This window comes from Temnothorax nylanderi, unplaced genomic scaffold (genome assembly GCF_030848795.1).
Source record: "Temnothorax nylanderi isolate EJ_2023f unplaced genomic scaffold, tnyl_v1.0 TNYL_tig0047_pilon, whole genome shotgun sequence".
Lineage (NCBI taxonomy): Eukaryota > Metazoa > Arthropoda > Insecta > Hymenoptera > Formicidae > Temnothorax > Temnothorax nylanderi.
This window is the reverse complement of record NW_027249109.1, coordinates 142152-167036: the sequence shown is the minus strand read 5'-3', so window position 1 is coordinate 167036 and position 24885 is coordinate 142152. Positions and strand designations below refer to the sequence as shown.

General features: G+C 36.7%; 5 protein-coding genes across 8 annotated transcripts; 2 read left to right on the top strand and 3 right to left on the bottom strand.

Annotated features, from left to right (window-relative positions):
• The first annotated feature begins 266 nt into the window (after window positions 1-266).
• On the top strand, window positions 267-3484 carry LOC139772163 (protein lethal(2)essential for life). The gene is made up of 2 exons (XM_071705627.1): window positions 267-445; window positions 1581-3484. Exon 2 carries the CDS (start codon window positions 1587-1589, stop codon window positions 2097-2099), a length of 513 nt encoding a protein of 170 aa, XP_071561728.1. The 5' UTR covers window positions 267-445; window positions 1581-1586; the 3' UTR covers window positions 2100-3484.
• On the bottom strand, window positions 2670-10517 carry LOC139772156 (uncharacterized). The gene is made up of 8 exons (XM_071705599.1): window positions 10365-10517; window positions 9783-9895; window positions 9000-9694; window positions 7856-8103; window positions 6175-6497; window positions 5575-5818; window positions 4925-5205; window positions 2670-4462 (listed from the first exon to the last, which is right to left on the bottom strand). Exons 3-8 carry the CDS (start codon window positions 9121-9123, stop codon window positions 4222-4224), a joined length of 1461 nt encoding a protein of 486 aa, XP_071561700.1. The 5' UTR covers window positions 9124-9694; window positions 9783-9895; window positions 10365-10517; the 3' UTR covers window positions 2670-4221.
• A 1503-nt stretch (window positions 10518-12020) lies between these two features.
• Rtgef (Rho-type guanine nucleotide exchange factor) lies at window positions 12021-18420 on the top strand. Of its 4 annotated transcripts, none has more exons than XM_071705578.1 (12): window positions 12049-13201; window positions 13344-13470; window positions 13645-13822; window positions 13903-14118; window positions 14312-14510; window positions 14605-14832; window positions 14922-15000; window positions 15150-15268; window positions 17071-17248; window positions 17341-17442; window positions 17533-17617; window positions 17964-18420. In XM_071705578.1, exons 1-12 carry the CDS (start codon window positions 13133-13135, stop codon window positions 18115-18117), a joined length of 1734 nt encoding a protein of 577 aa, XP_071561679.1. In that variant the 5' UTR covers window positions 12049-13132; the 3' UTR covers window positions 18118-18420. The 4 variants fall into 4 exon arrangements, 2 of the variants coding, with proteins under 2 accessions (XP_071561679.1, XP_071561678.1); XM_071705577.1 differs by having other exon boundaries at window positions 12052-13201; window positions 17068-17248; XR_011718064.1 differs by lacking the exons at window positions 17533-17617; window positions 17964-18420 and having other exon boundaries at window positions 12021-13201; window positions 15150-16514.
• A 13-nt stretch (window positions 18421-18433) lies between these two features.
• On the bottom strand, window positions 18434-19535 carry Med11 (mediator complex subunit 11). The gene is made up of 3 exons (XM_071705630.1): window positions 19196-19535; window positions 18881-19021; window positions 18434-18802 (listed from the first exon to the last, which is right to left on the bottom strand). Exons 1-3 carry the CDS (start codon window positions 19269-19271, stop codon window positions 18681-18683), a joined length of 339 nt encoding a protein of 112 aa, XP_071561731.1. The 5' UTR covers window positions 19272-19535; the 3' UTR covers window positions 18434-18680.
• Window positions 19536-20374: 839 nt separating this feature from the next.
• LOC139772153 (uncharacterized) lies at window positions 20375-24783 on the bottom strand. The gene is made up of 5 exons (XM_071705589.1): window positions 24560-24783; window positions 23431-24255; window positions 22866-23229; window positions 22468-22771; window positions 20375-22247 (listed from the first exon to the last, which is right to left on the bottom strand). Exons 1-5 carry the CDS (start codon window positions 24685-24687, stop codon window positions 22126-22128), a joined length of 1743 nt encoding a protein of 580 aa, XP_071561690.1. The 5' UTR covers window positions 24688-24783; the 3' UTR covers window positions 20375-22125.
• Between the last annotated feature and the right edge of the window lie 102 nt (window positions 24784-24885).

Below are 24885 nucleotides of genomic sequence, written 5' to 3'. Positions count from 1 at the left end.
TTTTATTACGCGTAACCGACGAACGTGCGCGGTTTTCGTTCGTAAGAATAAATTTTGTATTCTAATTTCTCACGGACAATTCCGATTCCGCAAGCGCTCCTCCTTCCGGATCTTTCGAGAAATATAGATAACCGGGCGAACGGGTCCTACACATGTCGCTGGAAGCGACGAGAAGTCGCGCGAAGTACCCTACAATCGTGCGCATGCGCACGCCGCGCTATCGAACGGTCTCGAAAAGAGCGGTAAACCGAATATAAACCGGCGCAGCGGCAACGGTTGCGCAGTTAATCGCTAAGCGGAATTCGCGCCTGAAGGAAGCGAGCCTCGCGGCGGATTTCTTATTGCGCAGTACGACGAGTTACTTCGCGAAGCGTGAATTCAACGACGTGCCCGACGTCGGGTTCTTGACGAACGAAACGAGCGCTTTATTTTCGAAGGCGGCAAGGTACGTATAGCAATTCGTCCTCTCCGAATTCACGCGTCACGTACGGATTATCGATTGTTCAACAATTAACGTTGATTAATTGAATTATCGTGCGTCGCTATCTTTGCTACGTTCACGTTTAAAATTATTAATAATGACAAGTTTTTATGTAAAAAATTAATTAAGCCATGATTAAGAAAGATTTATAAAACATGTATTTCTTTCTTTAGAGACTTTTGAACATATATGTTACGTTTGTTGTTTGGATAATTCTTATACAAGAGAGGTTCTCGCCATTATTTTATTCGTTTGTTAAACATTACAAGCAGGAGAATCTCTCTTATTTAAAATTCCAGCCTGTTACGCAGCCAATATTTTTTTATCGCAATTGCTAAGATCGAGGTTTGTCAATTTTAAATAACTTTTAAATTTTGAATACAAAAGATATCGTCGGACATCGGTGTAACTGTCTTGTGAAGCTGTACGATAATCTGTGATTTTTGTTCAAATGTGAAACTGCTCCGAATGAGAGGAGCCTCTTGTTTAAAATTCCAGTCCGATTTATCTAGCTGTTTTTTGAGTCGATGATTATGTGATTTTCGTTCGCGAGTGAAGATGTTCCAAAGACAGATGATTTTGCATACTGTCAATATACTGTGATCGAAGGACGGGGCAATACACATAAATATCTCTCTGCTGTTGTCTCTTAGGATATATGGAAATATCGTCGTGAACGATAAATCGTATAGTTAAAAAACCGAGCAATATCAAAGCAGCAAGACAAAAATTGCTCAGCATTCTAGATTTTAAACTCATCAAAATTTGTTTAAAAATAAGTACTGTAGATAAAGCGCCTATTTAAATAAGTATTTTAAATAAGTGCTAAATGCACTTTTCCAGCAATTTCAGCTTGCCCACTTATCAGACACGTTATAATTATTCATCAGATACAAATATATATTTATATTTCTATTATTAAATCTATATCTATTATCTATTATATTACGTTTAGATTTGGTTTGCATTCACTTAATTGCCAATACGTTTTATCTTTCATTTAGAATATTTCCAAACAAAATTCTATAATAAAAATGATAATCCTTTAGGCGTCAGAAGTAAATCAGATAAATAATGATCTGTGCCTATTTGCCCGCAGAAAATCATGGCATTGGTATCGAGAAACCTATTCCGCAACTGGTGGGATGATATAGACCGCTACCACCGTGAGATAGAGGACCACTTCCGGAAGCTGAGTGTGCGGGACGATGATCTGTGGCTACCGTCGGTCCGCGACAGGTTCCGGCCGTGGCGCAGCGTGGAGAACCTGGAACGCGAGATAGGCGGCTGGGCGACGGTCGAACGCGACGATAACAAGTACCAGGTAATCGTGGACGTGCAGCAGTTCGCGCCGGAGGAGATCACCGTGCGCACCGACGACCAGTGCATCACCGTCGAGGCCAAGCACCATCAGAGGAAAGACAGACACGGTTACGTGTCGCGACAGTTCATACGCCGTTACCTGCTGCCCAAGGGCTACGACATCGGCCACGTGAAGCCCAGTTTGTCGTCCGATGGTATCCTGACCATCACGGCGCCCAGACTGGCATTACCGGCGCCAGGCGAACGAATCGTGCCAATTCGACGAAGCTTTTTGCCGGCCATCAAGGCCAAGTAACGCGCTGAAATGTTTCCGGATAACGCGAAAGTGGTCCAGCGTCCGAGGGATTAATCCCAAAGACGTCGAAGTATCCGAATCATTTTATTTTTACAGCCGCGATCATTCTTAAAGCCAATATATAGTTTGCAGAGTTACGTGCCTGTAATAACAATCGGTATCGCGATCTAGAAAGAGATGGAGAGTTATAAACACTGGCAGAGAGAAGAAAGTTAGTCGGCGTTTACAGTCTCTTGAATGTTTAGACGACCTTCAGATATCTCTCTGCAATAACTGACTCGCGTTATTCGGCTTCCTCGCAAATGTCTATTATGTATGTACAACCGGTCAGTACGAAGTATCGATTTTGTAAACATTTGTTGATATATATACTACGTATTATATACACACATATCTATATATAAATGTGTATTAATACATATACATATATGTATAATAATATATAATTTTATATGTATATATGCATGAATGTATGTATGTATCAGCATTGCACTCCTGTATATCAGTAAGGACGAGTCACAATCATTATTTGAACCGTAGCTTAAGATTGATAAAAAAAAGACTGCAGAATTAAATTTACATACTCTATTACGTTTAAAATAAAGATCCATTTTCAATTACGTACAAGAGCGGAAATTAATAGACATCCATCGATTCCATAATTACGGCCGTGACTCATCTTTCGCGCGTTTAAACTTCTATATGTAACGTAATTAGCTAATTGTAGAAAATTGTACAAAAACATGCATATATATGTATAGTCGCGTTGTGTTGATTATTTTCTCATAGCTTTAAAAAAACACGAACGTTAATAATAATAGCTACTGTTAGGAAGCTTTACGACGCTGTTAAACATTACATCATTCGTCTCGGCGATTGGTTTTGAACGGTTCATGCCGCCGTGACTCGCTATTAAAATGTAACAACTGCGTACGTTCTGTAGAGCTTGTCCTTATTATGTAATCGTTCACTTAATTTATTCGTGTTATCGTTAGCTCGACAATTCGATTTAGAGCCCGTACTTATAGATTGTTTACGTAACAACTCTTTTTTGGCAAGGAATGCGTGTTGCATAAAATATGTATGAATGATATAGATAAATCACGCGGTATTAATTATTCGTCACTATAGCCAGGAAGTAAGTTAGAATTATAGGCGAGATATTATGTAATGTATTTCGTATTCGTGTTTCGAGTTAGACGATTGCAATTGTGTTCAAGTGACGACTAAACACATATATATTCCAGATTCAGTGTTAATAAAGTGATTTTACTCTCGCGATACCTTTCGCACAGTCATTTGTAATTTTATTCGCTTTCTATTAAAAATTAATGTAATATTTTGCTAATAATATTTCCTTCAATAAAGGTTTAATATTAATTTAATTTTGTATTCTATTATTATCATCGAACAATATTACCTCTAAATAACTACATGTAATTCTTACAAATTTGCAATTATATCGCAATTGTAATATGTTTCTAATAATACTATAATAACGCTCTTTTTTAAATAAAAATGATTTAATCTTGATACCTTTTTTAAACAATCGTCTCTAAATATGTAATTTTATACGATTTTAACAAAATTGCAATTATATTATTTAACTTGTGTACTATTATTAGTTACAAATTTGGCAAATATTTCTTTTCGAACGTAAGTGGTTTAATTTTGAAGGCCAATGCTCTATTTTTAAAAACGCATTTTTGCTGTTAAATATTTATATCTTAATGACATGCTTGTGGCACATGAAAAAGGGCTAAGCCGCAATAAATATTTCAACTTAGGCAAATCATTACTAAATTATCCATCGGACGCATAAATTGCGCATGTTTGCCAAATGCGTCACGAAGACGTGCATACATTTCTTGTCTTTGCTGCGAAGCCTACTTTTGGACGATTCGTAATTCACGACGGAATTAAATTCATAATTTATAAATAGAATTTCGTCGCGTGATATAGAACAATTAATCAGAATGTACATGTATGGACATGTTAAAATGCACGCATACATGATGTATGATGTACGTGTTTATACTACGAATGAGATTTTATTCCGAATTCTTGACCGTCTAAAATAAAATTAAACGTTTGAACGTTCGACCGCTCGCGGGCGTCTTTCTTACGATGGCCCTCGTTCTTCCTCGCTCTCGGAGAACGGCACTTGATCGTCTAGGCTGTGCGGTGGCAGTGTCGGTTCCTCTAAAATCGTTTCCTCTGCGGGCACTAAACCCTGCATCCATCTAGCTTGTTCCTCGATCACCGGAATTTTCTCATCGATCAATTTCTCCATGTCTACCTTGTCTAACTCCTCTTGTATGCGTCTCTTTAACGGCCCCTCGATAGCATCCATAATCTGATATCTAAAGTAAGTATAATAGAAAGTGGAGTTAGAAGAGCTTAAATAAGGAATTTTAAGACAGTAAAAAAAATAAAATAAAATTTATCATGCAAAATCATCTCTTTCAGTCTAAATATGATATATTTGAATGTAGAGAATATAACAGAAAAATCGAAGATTATAGTCTTTTAGATCCCAGATCATATCCCAATTATTGTATGACTTTAGAAGGATTTTGTAAAAACTATATAAAAAACGCAAAACTGTTTTAAGATTTAATCAAACATTCCGAGACGTACGTAGAATTTATAAAAAAGGTTTGTTGTGAAGATTGTTTCGAAGATTGTCAAGGTTTCGTCGCGTTAGACACACTTCCTAACGCTCATTGTAATTCGATCGGTGTCGGAAAATCGCCAATTACGGGCGTCACCTTGAGATCGGCGCGAGACGCATATTTTACAAGGCTGCATCTATTATGGTTTACCTTAAAACGTTCGGCAGTATATTAATGCTCGCTTCCATGAGATAATCGAGCGTGCCGGCACCGTGGATCCTCGCCTGGACGTTGCCCAACTCGAGCTCCAGCTCCTCCAGGATGGCGCGCTTCCGCGTGTCCAGCGGCTGGCCCAGCTTCACCTGGACCCGGAAGTATTGCACGGTGAAGGACACGGTGCCGGCGCGCGATAGGAAGCCGCCGATCACGCTCACTTCCCAGTGAGTCTTGCCCTCCAATTCCTGAGTACCAACGTCCAGGAGCACGTATACCTGTATAAGGCGTCGTAACGTATAAGTACAAAGTCCACGATAAACATACGTCGCCTACGTGCGTGCAAAGCCCCAAAACCGCGCGTTGCAAGCGATTTGCAAGCACGATATCTTGCGTAATGTTTACGCAACGACGATTGCGATTACGGCCGATCCTGCAGCTGCTTTGTGTTTAGCAATTTCGTCGTAGACGAAATATATTTATTTAAATTAAATTACAACTCGTTCGTTTAAAGTTTAAATGTTACATCTTCTTCTAAATATATAAAGCAGCCTCGTCTTTACCTGATTTCAGCAATATTTTTACTGTTGGCATTTTTTACACGCGTAGTTAAATATTATAGATCTCTTAAAAAAGCTCGCTCTTACAGTTCCGTTCTCCATGGTGATAGTTATGTTGCCCATGCGATAGAAACTGGCTAGACCGGTGATCCACGTATGCGACAAGGTCACGGTGAATATACCGACGCTCTGGGTGTAATCCTTTAGCTTGTACGGATCATAGCCCATCTGAGAAACTTGCTTGCGGGCTTCTGCGATTGCCATATCGAAGGGCGAAATCGAATTCGGGAAGTATTGTTGTAATTGTGATATCTGCTTATTTACCTCGCCCCTATAAATATATCATATCGTCGAACAAATAAACGGGCCAAGAAATTATTATAAATTCTTCCTCTTTCAAAAGAATAAAAAGAAAAATTATTTATTGTTGTTAAAACGCATAGAACTTTATAAAAAAGATATGTAAGCTTTAAATTAATAGATTCATAAATATCAAAATTTAAAGAAAGAACAATGTCATAAAAAATGAAAATTAAAACCAGCGTCAATATTGGATTACTGTCCTTTTGAAAAATCGATTATGCTTTGACTGACATAATTTATGTAATACTTCCATCGCTACTTTCCTTACTCTCTATTTTTCTCATCTTTTTTTTATTTATATATTTTTAGATATCGTAATCGTACCTTACGTTTGTATTAACTTCCTTCAATATGAATGGTTTGATGCTGTCGAAGATAAAGGAGCCGACGGAGTTAATGACACCTTGAAAAACTGATCCGAGAAATCCTAGATTCTTGAAGTCCATGTCAATTTTGTCGAAAGTCAGGTCCATGTCGATGTCCTGAGCTTGCAATTTGCCGTCGGTGCCCACTTCCAGCCTGGCGATACCCTCGACGTTCACACCAGTGAGTTTCACTATAAAATCGCCGGCGGATCTCGAGAGCCATGACGCCAGTGTGTATAATCCACGAATATCAAGACTGTCAATCCTTACTGCGACAGATACCTTAAAAATATACATTTGTTCTTACATTTCTAGCAAAAACAGTAAAATTGGAGATATAAACATCGCAAGTGCATATAACTAGATAAATATAATAATAATACTATAAACTATATGTAATATAATAAAAAAAATTGTAAAGCTACCCAGATAACTAAATATTGGCACGATGGCCGCATAATGCACGCACGCGTGCAATGGCATGCTGTCATGTGATGTCCAGATACTGCCGCACCTGATCAGACCTGATGAGCACAGTGACGGCACATTGCGCTTAACGGGCAATGCAGGTAGCATGCTAGCATATTGCAGGTCAAAATTTTCGGCATCGTTCATAAGATAACAAACAATAGTTATCGTGATAGCACCGTGCTATCACTGTCTGCTTATCGATATAAAAGTGACACAGAGACAGCATAGTTTTTACATGACATGCTGAGCACAGCGTGCGCTGTCGTGCTGGCACGCTTGGTTATCGGGGTAGATAAAAAATAAAAATTTGATAACTTTAAAAGGAAGATATAAAGAATAAGAAAAAAATACTAAGATATTTACAAGATATTCTATACACAGAATTATGTGTAAATCATATTTTAAAATGCATTCCTTGCAAATTAATAATTTAAATATTTTTCTATATAATTAATAAAAAAAAGATTTTGTTAGATTAGTCGGAAAAGTATATTGTACTTTCCACACATTCATTATTACATAGTGTCTCACAATCAGTATTGTATTGATTATCATATTTCTACTGCGTCCGCTTGAAATATAATCATTTCATTTTCTACGTAAACATTTTCTACAAACGTGGATTCATATAAAAGTTCAAGCATTTAATATTTCGCTTACTAAAAGCGTTTTACGCGTGTGAATTATAAATTAATAATTTTTATTAAATGTTATATTAATTAAAATTTTACGGTGGAGTTTCTACTTATATCTTTGTATTGTTGTTTTAACAAGGAAATCAATCGATTAATAAAATCTATGATATTGTAATCATCTAAAGTTATCGGTATACAAATAATTCCTCGCATTGACACTAAATTTATAACTGTAAACTAACGTTACTTTTAAACCATTCGTAGCTATATTAATAATTAATAATATTATAATATTATTATTAACTAATAATAATACTATAACTATTAACAATAGTAACACCAAACTACATATTTTCTCCATGCGATATCCTATAATGTATACGCGGTGTATACATTTTAATCGCAGAATCTAATCAAGAGCATTAAAAAAGAAATATTAGCGCATTAATTTGAGTTTCGCTTCTTCTCGAATATCTTCTTGCTTCGTCTTCCACTTTTGTAAACCTTTCCGCCTGACAATCTGTTTTAATTTACCTGCATACGTGCCAATTCCGATTCCACATGTTCGATACGGAACTTGGACAGCCCGTAAACGCTGATCTCCTTGAAATTCATCGTGTACATGGAAAAGGAATGCTTCATATCCGGCACTGGCATCGGATCCGGTATCGGCGCGCCCGGAAGCCCGACGGGATCGTCTTGCTGATAATGCTTGAGGATAGCGCGAATCTGATCCCCGAGCCGCTGCTCGCCCGCTGCCATCTGAGCTGTTTTGCTCTTGTCTAGAATAAATCATATTTTGCTCAATCAACGAGTCAAATCGTGCCGCATTATAAATGATGAATAAATATGGAAAAATAGTATTATAAAGCCAATTTCACGAGGCAAATTTTTTTAATTACGAAATTATTGACGCCCAAAAATTTTCAGTAGACATTGGTGCGGAGAATTAAAGATTGAGATTTTCTACGAAAATTAATTATTGAGACTTGCAAATGAGATAACTCTATCCCGCAACGATCTATGTTATGGCTGCCCCTTGAACTGAACGTTACATTGCGTAAGAAACATAAATTATTTATATCATGAGACATAACGTAGTAAATAGTGCATCGTATAGTTATTATGAAACGACTAACGTCAATCATTTTTTAATCCTGTACGGTAAAAATTAATATTTTAAAGTTAAATTTTTTTTAAATTAGTTTATCTTTAAATTGCAATCAAGAAGCAATTAGGCAAATTATAATTCCTCCTCTACATAATTTTCAATTCGAGATATTAGGCGACGTTTAAACAATTTCCAGAAAATCCAAAATCAGCGACAAATAATTAGAAAAATTATAGTCATTTATCTACGTAATATACAATTTTATTGAATAGTATTTAAATTTAATAAGTGATAATTTATCAAGAGTCCGATAGAGAATAATTGGGAAAATTATAGTCTCCTGCGCCCACACGATATCCAATTTGATTACATAATAAATAATTTACATATTTAAATAATTATGAGAAATATATAGAGCTAGGAAGAAATAAGGATCAATTGGGGAAGGCGTGATTCTTGTGTCACGTAATGTTCGACGCAATTGCGCTTCAAATAATTTTAGAAAGTATTTCCAGGCGTTGCTGGAAACCAATTTGATAGAATCACATCTGTCGACGAATGTCATACCTATCGACGACGTGGCGTTGCTCGCCTTTGGCTCGTCGCCCGCACACGGGGAACACAGGAAGCAGAACACCACCAAGAGGACAGTCGCGTACACTCGCATTTCCAATCGCTTCTCACACCGCATGTTTATCTTTTAGAACTTCACTCGAGAATACACCAATGTGTCACTTAATACCTGGCCCTACGACCCTACGCCGATTGATATATCAATTAATTCCACGGTTTATCTTAAGATAAGTTCGCGACACGTTTTGCAGCTCCACTGGCACCGAAAGTTCCTCTGCCTACCAAGGGTGGACGAAGATGAGCGGTGTGGCCCGTAACCGACTGGAGACGTGTGTGCACGCGTTCGACTGACCGAAGAGACACGTCAGTAAATTTAGTGGAACGATATCGCCGACAGGTCATTGAGAGAGCGAGGGTCAATCGCTTTATCTCCATCCGTGCCTCTCCCCTCGCCTTCTTCTTGCGTGGTTTCCTCTTTCTCCACCTCTTTCTCCACCTCTTTCTCCCTTTGCTATACAACCATCCAATTCTGATCTCTCGCTTCAACGATATCAGCATATGTTGCGCAGGTCGCATTGTGGTGTGGTCGGTCATGTGGAAGCAATCCCCATGATGGATTTTCCATCCTGAACGCGGTATAGGCGTGTACTGCTCGGAGCCCCGATATAAGCGTCTGAATCAAGTTATACCTGAAGATCCCAAAGGGCCAAAATCCACCATTAGCAACGGACAGTGGATGATTGTAGCAGAAATCGAATTTAAGCTCTGCAAACAAACCTGCTTTAGAAAAACCATCCTCACTCTTGGGAACGTATAGTGCCGGATTATTTAAACACGTTTTCTGACCATCGATCGGGGAATCCATTCCGAAAAGTTCCATAATACGTGTCCTGAAACAGTAATATATATAATCAAAATTTTCCTCTGTATAACAAATAACAATTAAGTGTCTAAAATATTATAATTGAAATAGATTATATACATTCTTAGTGATTTTCGTTTTTTTTTCCCTAATAATGCGAGATTCCTTGCACGATCAATTTGTAACTTAATGCAATAGCTTGTTTATTATACAAATCCGATATCATTTCTTTACTGGTGCAATAAAAGAAATATACATTTTTAGTTAATTAATATAATCAATATTATTACAAATATGGGAATTATAGAAATTATAACCAACATTCTAGAAATTAATGCGTCCATTGTGTGAGAGAAGCGTGAAACTATAAAAATATTACAAATTAATCAATTCATTGAGGATTATTCAAAATGTATTTTTAATATTTTGTCATTTTAGTTAATTTTATATTTATTTTATCTAGTCACTTAAAAAGCAATATGAGCTGAAGAACTTACGTTGCTTTCAAGCTGATCGAATGAATTGCGAAATAATTGTCTTTCGCATCCGGTTCGCCTTCCAACCTTAATAGCATCGTTCCGGACATTAAATAAATTTCCGTTGCATCGTCGTAGTAGTCAAGATGCTACTCTAATCCACAAGTAACTCGCAATAGTATCTGTTAGCTGCAATTAGTTTAGATAATTATAATACGAAAACATATGATCACACCTTAGAAAAAAAAATAGAGATTAAATTTAAAATTGAAATTCTTAAATCGCACTCTTTTATATAGAATGCGGTATACACAAATTGCGCGATTGTGAAAAGAATTAATTTGTATCTCGTCATTAAGTTATATACTCAATTACTGTGTAAGTATGTAAAACTTGTGTTACATAGCAGATGAAAGTATCTTTTAGCTTGCTGTTGCATATAGATATTAATAAATTAATATCGCATCGATAATCGCCGTACGGTTACGTTAGCAAAGTATTGATATCTGTTATAAAAAATTTAATAACAAGAACCCGTAAAAAGTCTATTTAAATAATTAGAATAATTATTAAAGCTGTTTATTCGTTAAATTTGATTTTTGACCTAGCCAGATTCCGATTGGAATCGACTTCTGTCCTCGAAGGTACTCTAGTCTGATTGTGAGAAGATTTCAAACAGATGTAGCATTTATAAAGAGGAATATAAAATAGATATAGAATATCGAATATTATAGAATATAGAAAAAGAAGAAAAGGACAACATTTGCATTCGATTGAAATAAGTTGTAGGATCCGGGAAATTGGAAATTCATAAAAGTAAAAAGAAGAAAGAAGAAGACAATATTTGTATTCCATTGAAATAAATTGTGATTCAGATAGTCAAAAGTTTCTAAGTAAAAGAAGTAAAAAGAAGAAGAAAAAGAAAAACTCATTAGATCGCTTATTTGAATCCAAATTAAATGTGCCGTTAATATCGATTATATACATATTTGGCGATAAGCGTAAACTGTTTGCATTCCTATTGTATTTTGATGAGAGAATATACCTGAAAGACGACAGATTCTGGACATATTGATTGAAATCACGATATCAGAGCATAATAACGATTATTTATATATTTTATATGATACATTACGATTTCAGGAGAGAGACAATCGCAATAATTCTTTGCGTGCAGATTTCGTTCGTCTAAACTTTAAACAATACGACAAATATGAAAAATACAAAGCAATTTGAATGTGTCTCTGTGGCGAGTTTCATGAGACTGGCGATTCGAATCTATCGAAATGCGATTCTCGAAATATTGAAGTAGCGAAGTAGTCGCAGCTCGCAGCAGTATTCAACTTTGCATGAATGACGCGATCATTTGCGCATGCGATCACTCGTGCGCGCCAGTATATTGTCACAATATATACATATATAACTTGACTTCTGATTAACGTACGTTTGTTGCCGCAAGAATGTCATAAAAATACGGATGTAGGTATCGCAAGTGCGCAAAGATCGTCTTTGATGTCTTAAAACCTGAATTTATGCATATATTGGAGACATTGGAGTACACAACATATAGTTCCTAGCGCCTAAATTTATCCCTTAAAAGGAAGATTAACGATTCTATATGTATGTACATACAATGCAGGTAAAAATGTTTCAGGTTTAGGGTTGCAGTGTAGTGAATAGATCTGCACCTGAACGAAGCTTCCACCACTACAAGTCTTGCTGGGCTTCTCGTCCGGCAGTTGGCCCGGTTGGCCGGTTAGTCAGCTGTTAGAGAAGAGGGGAAAACTCAGTGTGCAGTGCAGTTCCAACAGTTCCACCTCACCACATCAAAACAGAACGGTTCAACGGTGTCTTTACTCTTCGTTATACAAATTCGTCGTATATGACACGTGAAATATTTTTTTTGTAATATATTTCACCTAAGTTGTTTTCTGTAAAAGCTATAACACACGTTGGACATTTGTCGCATATTACGTTATATTAATGCGAAAGAATGCGTTTAATTGAACTGGTTAATTAGTAAAAGGCGGGAAATTTAAATCGGCGTGCAAATTTATTGTAAAAATAAATTTACACGCGGAGTCGAAATCTTGACCATCTTGACCATAAATGCCGCGGACGTATATAGCATTCCCTCGGTGTTTCCTTCGTTCGCGCTCGTATAACACACTCCACATCTTTCCGAAACGGATGAACTGAATGCGGGGAAAAAATATCCTCACGGCCACGGCGACGTATCGCCCCGCGGATGCGTGTTCGTAATTACGTGACACACACAGCGCTTGTGTTTATTTATAGACGCGAGTCTATCAGGTTCTGGCTTCTGGCAGCGCGCGTGTGCACGCGTGTGTGCGCATTTTATAACTGTTGTACACGTTGTACGCGGCTGTAAAGTATGGCTGGTATGGCACCGCACAACTATACTACCACATTTGTGCACGGCGAGCGCGCGACGAACTTTTTCGTGACAGGCGCGAGAGGGTGTCGCTGGAACATGTGACGAGCTGACGAGCTGACGGGGGCTCGTCCGGTGTTGGTTGCGAGTTGCGACGCAGCGGACTTCCTTAAAAATAGGAGCTACAGCTGTGCTGCTGGTGCTCATCGAGAGACATATAGACACCATCTCCACGAGGGACTGTTGGACTGGACGCAGTTGGGACAGTCGCGCGGGCAGGCAGGTTTGAAGGCTGCGTGTTGATCTCGGGTGAAGGAACGATGCATGGAGATGCTACCTGGGAATTAGCCCCCCGACGTTTCTCCACTGCTCGCCGTTGATCAACACCAGAGTTATGTCGAAGCCCGATGCACCGAAATTCGTCACGGCGCTTTTCTCCTTCAAGGGAAAGAACAACGACGAGGTAACCGTGGCACTCCTTCCCCTTTTCCCCCTTTTTCTTTTCCCGTAGAGTATTTCAAATATCGCACTCCTGGAGTGAATATTGTCATAGTTTCTAAAAATGCGTTCAGATGTGTCTATATGCCGTGCTTTTGTTTTTCTAGTTGTGCTTCAAGAAAGGAGATGTAATAACGATAACTCAGGTGGACGACGAAGGCTGGTGGGAGGGCACGTTGCACGATAAGACTGGTTGGTTCCCTTCGAATTATGTCAAAGAATACAGAGTTCCAGGTACGATAACTTTTGAATACGTTTAAATTCGAGTACCTTAAATGGTATGCAATTTCATTTGTTTATGATCTTTTCTTTTAATACATATTTTAATATGTTCATATCATGTGTGTTCTAATGCTGAAAATAATTGTATATGTTTTTCATATATTGAATATATTCTAATACATACAGATGGTGGTCATGCGTCGATTAAGACGTCTCCAGAAAGGAGTCCACAGGAGTCACCTGCGCATCAAAAACTCAATCGCGATATAGTGTTAAAGGATATCGTCGATTCTGAAAGAGTAAATGTAGCTGAACTGCAAGGACTAGTGAATAATTTTTTACAACCTCTCGAAACATCGAATATGTAAGTCATGTCGCTTAATAGATACAAGAAAATACAAGATATACATATCTTGTATAACAGAAATTTTCAATTATATGTAGATTGAAGAAGGAGGAGTATAAGCAGCTACTCGGTAACGTACACGAGGTCCTAGAGACTCACCAATGTTTATTGGCAAACTTGGAAGGAACCGTTTTGCAAGGACTCTCTGCAAGAGTAGGGAATCTTTTCCTAACTATCGCACCAAGGCTAAAGTCTATTCACGCTACATATTGCAATAATCATCCGCAAGCCGTTTGCATATTAGATAGGTATAGGTAGGTGTCTAGAAAATGTATCTTCTTGTTTTTCGATGGAACGCTATATCATGAATTGAGTCTTGGCTTTCATCATGGAATTTTAAGGTTTCTGCTCTTCAAGGAGATAATGCAGTATTACGATTTGTTTCTGACTACTTTGAGATTAAGTTCATGTATTATTGCATGTATCAATCATGTATTATTATTTTAGAGATGAATTAAATGAATTTATGGAGCGCAGTGGAGCAATATCGCCTGGTATATTGGTATTAACAACTGGCCTCAGCAAGCCGTTCCGAAGATTGGACAAGTATTCTGCTATGCTTCAGGAATTAGAAAGATACACCGAAAAAAATCATCCCGACAGAGGGGATACTCAACGTAGCATAACAGTATACAGAGAAATCGCGGTACGATAACTCATCTATATCTTTTATATGTACAAAAAAATATGATCAATGTTCACAATTTACACTTGCTTATCGCAGTCCATTTTATTCGTAGGATCATTGCGCTTCCATACGTAAGCAACGTGAATTAGCACTTCAAATATTAACTAGTGGAATCAAAGGTTGGGAAGGTGAAGAATTAAATTCATTAGGCGAAATTATTCACGTTGGATCAGTAACCCTAGCAACCGGCGTAGATCGTAGAGATAGATACTTTGTTTTATTTCCTACCACACTGCTGGTGCTTAGTACCAGTGCCAGGATGAGTTCCTTCATTTACGAGGTAGACTTGAAAACATCTCTGTCACGCTGCTTTAAAATCACAATTGAAATATATCAAGATTTTAATTCACGCTGCGATTATTTGCATAGGGAAAACTTCCGTTAACTGGCATTAATGTAACTGGAATGGAAGACACGGATGAAATAAGAAATGCTCTGGAGATCACTGGTATGTGTGTGGCTATCGATATTTTATTCAAATATCATGATACTATCTTGCAAAACAAATCAAGAATGTTATTTTGTGACTTTGCAACAATTGCTTCTTAAAATAATGATGTAAATAATAAAATGCGTATGCTTTACGTATGTTTTAAGGACCGATGATCGAAAGCATCGTCGTGCTGTGTGCTACAAGGGAAGAGAGACAGCGTTGGATCGATCTCTTAATTCAGGAACAGTGCACCAGCCTCCTGAAATCGCCAACTATGCCTCGTGTGAGTTGCCATCATCCTCCGTACGCTCGACTCTCGAGATACTTTGCGAAGCTCGTGAGGAGAAAAGTCATATATCCTGAATTAATGAAGAAATTATTATATATTCAATATGTCCTGAGGCCAGATTTGAGTAACGTGAAAATGAGAAAGTGCAATGTGACCTATACTATTTTTCCTACTAGTGCTAGCGAAGGATCAGAGTCAGATACACTCATTGAAAGTAATGTGCAAGAGGAGCCGCGAATATTGCGTAAATCCTCGTTAATACTGGACGTTAGATATGTAACGGACAATACTGATCTTAGTACCGTCGGAATCGCGAGCACTTCCTCACTCACGAATTTCGCGCCGAGAGTTAATTGCGAGAATCGATGTACTTTTGAGACTAGTAAGAGTTTACCTGCTGGTGCTACAATGAGTCACGTCCTGCCAAACGTTCCGCTCGCGTCAAGCAAATCGTATACGTCAAATCTTCAAGCACGTAATAAATTTTGTCGGGAGCATTTGGAAATTTCACATGGCAGAGATCACAGCGATCGGACTGTGAATTATAAATATTTGAAAGCGATCGAGGAGTTTTATCCGAAGAACTCGGACACCCCGGTTCGATATTCCATGACTTCCGCCCAGAACGATAACTGCGATAGCGTCGGGAGGGAATTTCGAGAAATGTGCGCAAATAGTAGTTTACGGTCTTCGGACTCGGGAATGGCCGAGAGTTATCACTTACGTTCATCTGAAGTCAATTCCTGTTACAAGTCATATGCATCTAGTCATACTAAATATACAGATCCTGTAAGAACATCTCATAGCGAAAGCGATAATGATGAGAATAAGTTTGAGCATCAGTGTATTTGCACCTCGCCATTCGGCTCTACGCCTCGGGATAGCGCTCACTCGCTGGCTTCGTCCAAAAATATTGACGAATGTACAAGCTTTGCGAGGTCTAACGATGTCGGTGATAGCAATGCTAACGATGCTCCCGATAATAGCGAGAAGAAAGTTCATGAAACTGTATTGATTCAACCTCTGATAAATTATGGAAATGTACAAGGAAAAAGGTATACGCAACCGATACCATACGCGCATCAGTGCGTAATTAAGAAAATCGGGAGACGCGTGGTTCGTCCAATCCAGCCGATTATGGAGGAATATGACGAGCCAACAAATCAAGTGTATTCATCTGGATTATATGCTCATTGGTGGCTCAAGAAATCTATCCCGATATTTGGATGCACGGAACAAGGCAAGCTTCCATGGCATGGCTGTTTCTTTGATCATTTCAGTTTTTTAACCATGCTGGTGTTTTTACTAATTATCATTTTCTCTACCAAAAAAATCGTATGCTCTTATTTCACAGCCATGTTGTGTGAAGTAAGCTGTCGCTTTACTAACACAATACGTTATAGAATAGTCTCGAAAAACATCACGAATTTCTGTGCGTATGCCTTTATTTTATCACGTCGCAACCATCATTCACCTCGCAAAAGATTCTAGTTAGCTTGATTTTGAGTAGACGCAGCTTTAGTCTTCAGGTAGGGCGTGCACTCCAAAGTAATATAATTATGATCATAGTACTTCTCTTTTTTATAGTGTATTTTTAGATTAAGAAATGTTTTAATTAAAAATAGAACCCTGCAAAACAATAGCAAAAAAATATACATGTCCATATATATGTATATTTTATAAAATAAATTCCAACCAGAGAAACTTTTAGTTCATGCATTGCATGTATGCAATAGAAACGATTCTAATGATGCATTATTGAAATATTACAAATATAATGTTATATATTGTAGCAGATGAGCAATCAGCCGAACGGAAAGCACCAACGACCGGCAATGGAGCATTGTACATCTCCAGGGATTAAGACACCTTGGAGTATTGCATCATTAAGACCTGCATCTCCCCTATATTCTCTTAAGAATTTTGGAAAAATAGATACTACTACAGATACATCACGCCCACCACGATCATGCAGTAAGTATTTTAATACTAAATATGAAAACATTTGATATGTAATGTACAACCAAGTTGTCAATCTGTTTTCTATAGCATGTTTTATATTACAGATGAGCGACAGTTTGAAGACGATGCGATCATACTGAAAGTAATAGAAGGTTATTGTCTTTCTGTCAATGCTAGATTTACTGTACATTCTGGAGAGTCTAATTGTAAGTTTTTTAATTGGTCTAACATATGTATAACTGTGTTGAAACTTTTCCACGTGTCTTTATATCATGAAGGAATTGTTATTTTTCTAGCAATGCTAGATTATGAGTCACAAAAATCACGGGACAGGATATCATTGACGCATAACAGGGGCAACTGGGAATCTTGTAATGACAGGTGAATATAAAAATATATTTTGAAAAAATATACCTTTCTACCTTCTTACAACAAATATGTTTAAATTTGATAATTTCTATAAAAATAAAAAATTGCTCGCATTAATTTGTATCAGAAATATATTATCATTATGTTGCTAGCTGGTTAAATTGATTGAGAAACAGAGAAGAAATCGTTTTTTCTTTTCCTAATTCTTTTTAAATATTGTGCTATGTAAGCTTTAGAGATTGGATGATATATTCAATATATTTGTACTGGAAATTGATAATAATGTATAACATAATAGTACTATATATTATTAATGTACATATTAATACTTATTAACGTGTACTTTTTATATACACAGAACATTATCGGAAACTGTTAAAACCTTGAAGAATCAAATGACTGACTTACAATCGCAAATGTCGCTACTAACAAAACAATTGGATGAGGAAAGAAGATCGCGACTCTCGTTAGCTGCTACGGTAAAACGCAGTATGGGAGTTATAGACGGATAAGAAAGTCGATAACATCAAAGAATTATATCATAAGAAGTGTTCAAGAATAAATTTTTCACAATGTTCATTTCATGTATGCGAGTTTTAATCATAAAACGCATAATATATGTCGCGTGTTGTTGGAATGTTTTCATAAAGTTTACTATTTTTATGATATATATATATATATATATATATATATATATATACACATATATGTATATGTGATAAATATAAGATAGAGGAATATACATGTAAAAAAATTATTTATGTATTTTTTTAGTATATTGTACACACTCGGCAATAAAAAAGATGTTCAGTAAATTGTGTCACATCATTAGGATTCATAAAATAGTGTCTTTATATGCAGTTTGTAGCAAAAGTGGTTACAAATGTAATTCTATTTGTCGCAATGAAATTCATTACAATGAAAATATAAACAGGACGGTAAGAAAAGTTTAATTAACGAATTTACATAAATTTATTATAATAATTTCTTAGATCGGTTATCACGAGCGACATTAATGTAATGTTACTCACGACATTTACTATATATATATCTTGGATTGAGAAAGATTATGTATTTATCGTAGCTTGTTCTTTATACGTTCCAATTCGTTAACTCTACTTCGCGCGTGTTCCAATCTGTGCCATGCCATTTGCAGTACCTTTTGACTTGCGTATCCGGAACCTTCGTGCGGTTGACCTACGAGAAATGTTATTAGAAACGTACATCGAAGAAGGAAGCAGTGCGGGAATAATATCGTTAAACAAGTGTACATACCAGTAGAAACCTGTGTGAGATAATTAATCTGTTCGCTCAATTTAGATTCCAATTGTCCTAGAGTTTTCAAGAACTGATGCGTCTGGGACTCCGCCTGCTTCAAGCTCGATTTCTCCTTGCTCAGTTCCATGCAAGCTTGTCCTGTGCAACATAAAGAAATATCTTCATCGTATATGTAGTATTTTTGTACATCAAGTATCCTCGCTTCGGGAATTAATGTGTATTTAACCTTGTTCCGCACATTCGTTGTGCAAGTACAACTTGTACTTCGATACACAATTCATACCAAATAGATTAAAAACGTTTAACAATTACCTGCGCTTTGCAAACATACTATAATATCCTTTTCGATAGTCTCCAAAATCTGGATCCTTTCCATCGGCGGCGTCATTCTGACTTCTATTTGTACCTGCAGCTACCTTTGAATCAAGAAATTCGCGTAACACTTCTGCTCTTCTCAGTGAATTTCACTCGTACCTCATAGCCCAATTTGTTTGTGAGTACGGTAAAAAATTATCGAAAAACGTTAAATGTCGAATGATACCGTGCAATTAGAGGGCCTCTAGATACCCTCTACGTGCAATGACAAATAAATCGATATCGAACACACGGGATTCCGGACTGCCTCGATAGGTTAAAACGGTATAAAAAATCAGACGGGAGCTGAGAGCTGAAAGTGCCACTCTCAGAGTGGACATGCCTGCGTTTTTAATAAAACGTGTATCTGTACGAATATTTTTAACAGGTAAACACAATCCTCAGTTTTATTCCATCCACGTTTCTCTCTGGTAAAAAAATTTCTCACATTTTTTCTCAGAAAGTTCCTCCCTAAGAATTTATTGTATTTTAAATTTATGAAAAATTTTGAAAAATACACATGATCAAATTGACGATACAAAGAGAGACGCGAAATAAATCAATTGTATATTATAATAAATTGTTGCACTCGGATTAATTATGGATTAAATAAATCATTGTTTTCTTAAAAATGTCATCTCATTAAATAAATGCGTTTATCTTGCGTTTTTTTTTATTACCGTATATTTACATATCTATTTACAGTGATATCAACTTTTAGCAAATAAAACATAATATCTAGGGTATGAATTAATTAATAATTTTCTGATAGTAATATAACAAATATTAATATATTAATATTTATATATATATAAAATATATATATGTATGTATACGCAATTTTTATATTTTAACATAATGGCAAATTTTTGCAGTGCTGCATTTTTCGAGTACGGTAAACGCTAAAGTTCCCCCGTTCGTTGCAAAGATATAAGTTGTCATATGGCTAATGACTGTATCTTTTTATATCTTAGAGTCATATTATCGCTGAATGCATGTGCTTCAATATTTAAACAATCTTACTGTCTATCACACAATCACACTATAAAAAAAATCTCTAAGAGCAAAATGACCAACATTGAGGTACTATATGCAAAAAAATATTTTGCACGAGAATCAAATAAATATATATGTATATATATATATATATTTTTTTTTATTTAAAAAAGTAAAATGAAAACGGGATATAGCAGCATGTAATATATGCATTATAAACTAGTCTCTTCTTCCTTTTCATGTTGTGTAACATATTTAATATTTTATACTTACATTTTAGCATTTTACAGAATTGAAGCCATGTGTGAACACCTATAAGTAAGTCTTCTCTGATAGTTCTATTAGCTAACACAATAATAATTCAGATAGATTTTTTTTTTTAATAGAAACATCAGTTATAACATAGCATTTACAATACTACTTTTTTTAATTAGTTGCTTTATACTAGCTACACATTACATATTTTTATCTAAATAATAATTTAACTCATCTCAATATGTGCTCTAATTACAGCTATCAAATTCATTACAGTCTCTTAATGAAATATCTTATGAGTAATCATATTAATAATTATATCTTAACTTATACATAAATTTATATCATTAACAAAAAAAATATAACAGTATCCATACATTTCATAAATCTAAAGATTCATTGTTCTTTTTATTATTTATTACAGGTCGCTAGTGCGATTATTTACTTCATTCTGGAAGAGAAATCTCTCGCGTCACCGAACCTATATTTAAAAGCTATCAATATCTAAAGTGACTAGAAATGTTGCTATATGTTTTCTCTTTTTAACATACACATACTTCTTTTGGCAAGATTTCTGTGATATAAATGTACGAAATAGTGAACAATTTCTGGAAATACTATATCTAGCATTATATAATACTTGCTTGACGTTTATCGTTTATATAATAATATGTACATTTTCAATTTAAGCAGCTTTGTTTACTCTATATTTACAAAACAATTCATTGCATGTGCTATGTACATAAAAGTAAATGGTTTTATAATCTAAATATGCTCAGATAGCACTCAAATTTTATACTGCAACTTTAAAACATTTATGCCATCAACATCATTGCACTGAACGGTATCAGGTGCTGGATGATAGTCCTGATAGAATTAGTAACGAATGTACCAAAGTACATTGCAACATTGTATTAATTACTCTTATATAAAGCTCCATGATATCCTAAAGTACTAATAGATAATGAATTCTTTTTAATGTGGAAATTTAAATGCCATAAGTTTCAAAGTTAATATAGGGGCAGTTTTAGAGCATATATACAAGATGTCCCTTTAAATTTATGAAATAAAATATTCTTTGTATAAAACATATAGAAACAAGAGTTGTCGAGTTCGTTTTATTTTATGCACTTTATAATATTATCAAGGTATATACAATACATATACATATATATCTAAAGTCAAAGTAGATATAAAGCCTCTATCTACCTGTAAACTATTAGGAAAGGGATAACAGACAGCACAAAATAGAATTTTTAACAATTTGAAACAAAAATTAATAGCTCAAGATTGAAATTTTCATTATCTTATTTCATTTTGGAGAGTCACTTTGTATACGTCAAAATGGAACATCTAGTATATATCTTGTACATACTATGCTAAGAAACAAATCTTAAATAGCAAATCTTAAATAGCAAAATTTGAGAAAAACACATTTAGGTGCCCTTAAATAGCGTGAATATGATAGTTACATTTTGGAATGTATTTCAGGCCCCTTTAATTATCTAAAGTACTTTTCCAATTTATAGTCAATATAAGAGAAAATATACTTAATGGTGGTAACATTTACTTTCCTGTCATCATGCATCAAATATATGCGCCCATCTTACGGTTAAATAGTAAGTGAGGCATTCATATTATAAGGCGTCACCTATTATACCTTCGTTACTGTGTTCCAGAGATTCACATCCAAACAATACGTATTCTTCTCGTGACAGCCAAAATGGATTACCTTCAATATGTTCCGGCGGAGTTTTATCTAAACCAAATGTTAGAACATGAGATTTTTTAATACTCTAATTTAGTTAATTTTAAAATGTTATTCTTTATTTACTGTGTTTATGCGTCTTTTAATGTATTTTAACTATATTTCCGTTTGCTATCTTCATATTTTTATACTTTTTAATTATTCCGTAACTCAATACTCTATATTTAATTATTTAGTAGTGTAGATATATATAAAAGTTATCGATACTTACCAGGATGCACAGCTAAAGGCACATATGTAGATCCCATTGCGACATTCCAACTATGCGTACCAGGACAGCTTTTCACCTCCAAAATCCTGCTATACTCGGGCAATAGCTCACGTAGATCCTTGGTGAGTCTTAGTTCGAAACCCGCAAGATCTGTATTCCCACCAGTAAGTAGAATATGTGAAAGACAATCCTGCATTATATCTTCCGGTAATCCTGACGTTACATCCTTTATAACTTCGGGCAAACGCAGGCTGATATACATCATTTCAGGAGCTATGTACAACTCTGGCCCTAATGAGACTCTCTAAAAACAATATTTTCCTATAATATCTTTCTATGAACCTAATACGCAAATTGTTGGCGAATTTATTTTCTCTTCGGCTGTACTATATACATACCCAAAATTGCTTGTAGTCCGCATAGCTATCAACTCGAAGATTAATATGCTCTCTCGCCTTCTGTCCCAGACGTTTCTCTTCGTTCTTAATATTGTAACTCAGCCTGCATCTTTCTTTAACAGCCAAAATGTCTAGATAGGATATAGGAATTTGATGATATTCTTTCGGTTGCCAGTACATAGCTTGTTTCAAGTGATAGGCAACGTGCCAACCACCCACAGGCAAAAGTCTCCAGCGCTGTGGCATAACTCGTCCTCCGATTACGACAGCCACCGTTGTGCTCAGAGCACCGCTATCGACTACTACACAGGTTTCTACGTCCAGCATGGCACATGCTGCTAGAGGCTTCGGTACCAGACATACTCTATAATAATTTTAGCTGTAGATTTTTACAGTTAAAGTGTCGAGTATTATACTATAATTTTAGAATGTTGGTAAATGATAACTGATAACAATTGCATTAAATTAAAACAATTGTGTAATATACATATAAAATGCAACTACTGAAATAATAGGATGTGTGCGTGTGTGTGTATATATATTTATTATTATAATTATTATGTACCTTGCTACTTTAACTTCCTGGAATAAGTAATGTAATAACTGTTTTCTCAAGGTGGGATGCATCGCCAACGGTTCACAAAACATGAGTACCGTATTCGGCTTTCTGAGCGTCGCGGTCAAGCTCATCTGGTGAAACAAATGATCGATAAAGGTTTTGAGAACTGGGAACGTGCCCTCGCACAGCAGGGCCTCTGCCGGGCTCACGACATCCACGTTTGGAATGCCGAGCACTTCCACCGTATCGGTGCAATAACCATTTATGAGCTTCTGATATATTGGATTTGGCCTGGTGTAGCACATCGGATCGTTCTGATGCGTGGTTAATCTTCGCTTCTCCCTGTACAGCTTCACGGGATTGCAGAAAACGCAGAACGGCCCGCTCGGTCGCGGGATCTTAGCGGTCGCCAATTCCGGCAGCTTCAACAGCTTCAATCTCTTCGCCAACGACTTCGTGTCGGACTTCGAGCGCGTGCTGCTGCTCGGAACGTTCTGAGTCTGCGCCTGCTCCACGTGAGTCTTGTTATTGTACTTCGGAATGCCGAACATGGAGAAGTGTCTCCTCAGTCCGAAGTACGGGGTGATGACCCAGGTGTACTTATTGCCGATCTCGATCACCACCTTGGCGCTGGAGCCCTCGACGCAATTTCTCTGACACGTGTAACCACTACAGTGGTAACACTTTGGGAAAGGTGCGTTCTCCCCCAACGTTATCACCATGTGCAGTCTGTAGCACATAGCTTTAAAGCTGACGCTGAGCAATTGCAAGCATTTTATGTCCGGGAATTTAAAGTGCACCTTCGAGATCAACTGCAGCCATTTCATCTTCCTAAAATAATGCAAAACGTATTATCCTAGAACTCGGGTGCCGAGCAACGACGGCTATACTCTCTTATTGTACGTCCGATACTCGGTTCCCTCACGGGAGTCACGGGCCACGGGGAGGACAAGGTTGGGTCGCCCAGGTAACGGAAAAATTTCAACCGGCGAATACCGCGGAAAAGCAACGAGCGGGATCGATGTATCCGTCAATTCGTGCAGTAAGTAAAGTCCCGTCCGTTTCGAGCGTATGTACATCGCTCGCAGGCTCGATTTGACGGTAGTCCGACGTAAATCTAACCTAACGCACTCACCACAGGTAATCCGTGTCCGACGTTTTCCTCAGGTATTTGCAGGTGCTGCCGAACGCAATAATGTCAGGTACGTCACAGTATAATAAAATCTTAATCCAAATCTCCTCCGGGAAGACCGCGGGATCCATAATTGTTACTGATAAAAACGATAGAAAAGTGTACGATCAACAGTCACTTGACAGTCAGGCCTTCAGACACTCCCCAGGACCAGCTAATACGCTAGTCAAGTTCAAGGTTACGATGGCGAATTACGCGAATCAATATGTTACCCGCGGACGGTATCATTGTGGAAATAATCTCGTGAAATTTTTTTCCTGTGTTTCTTT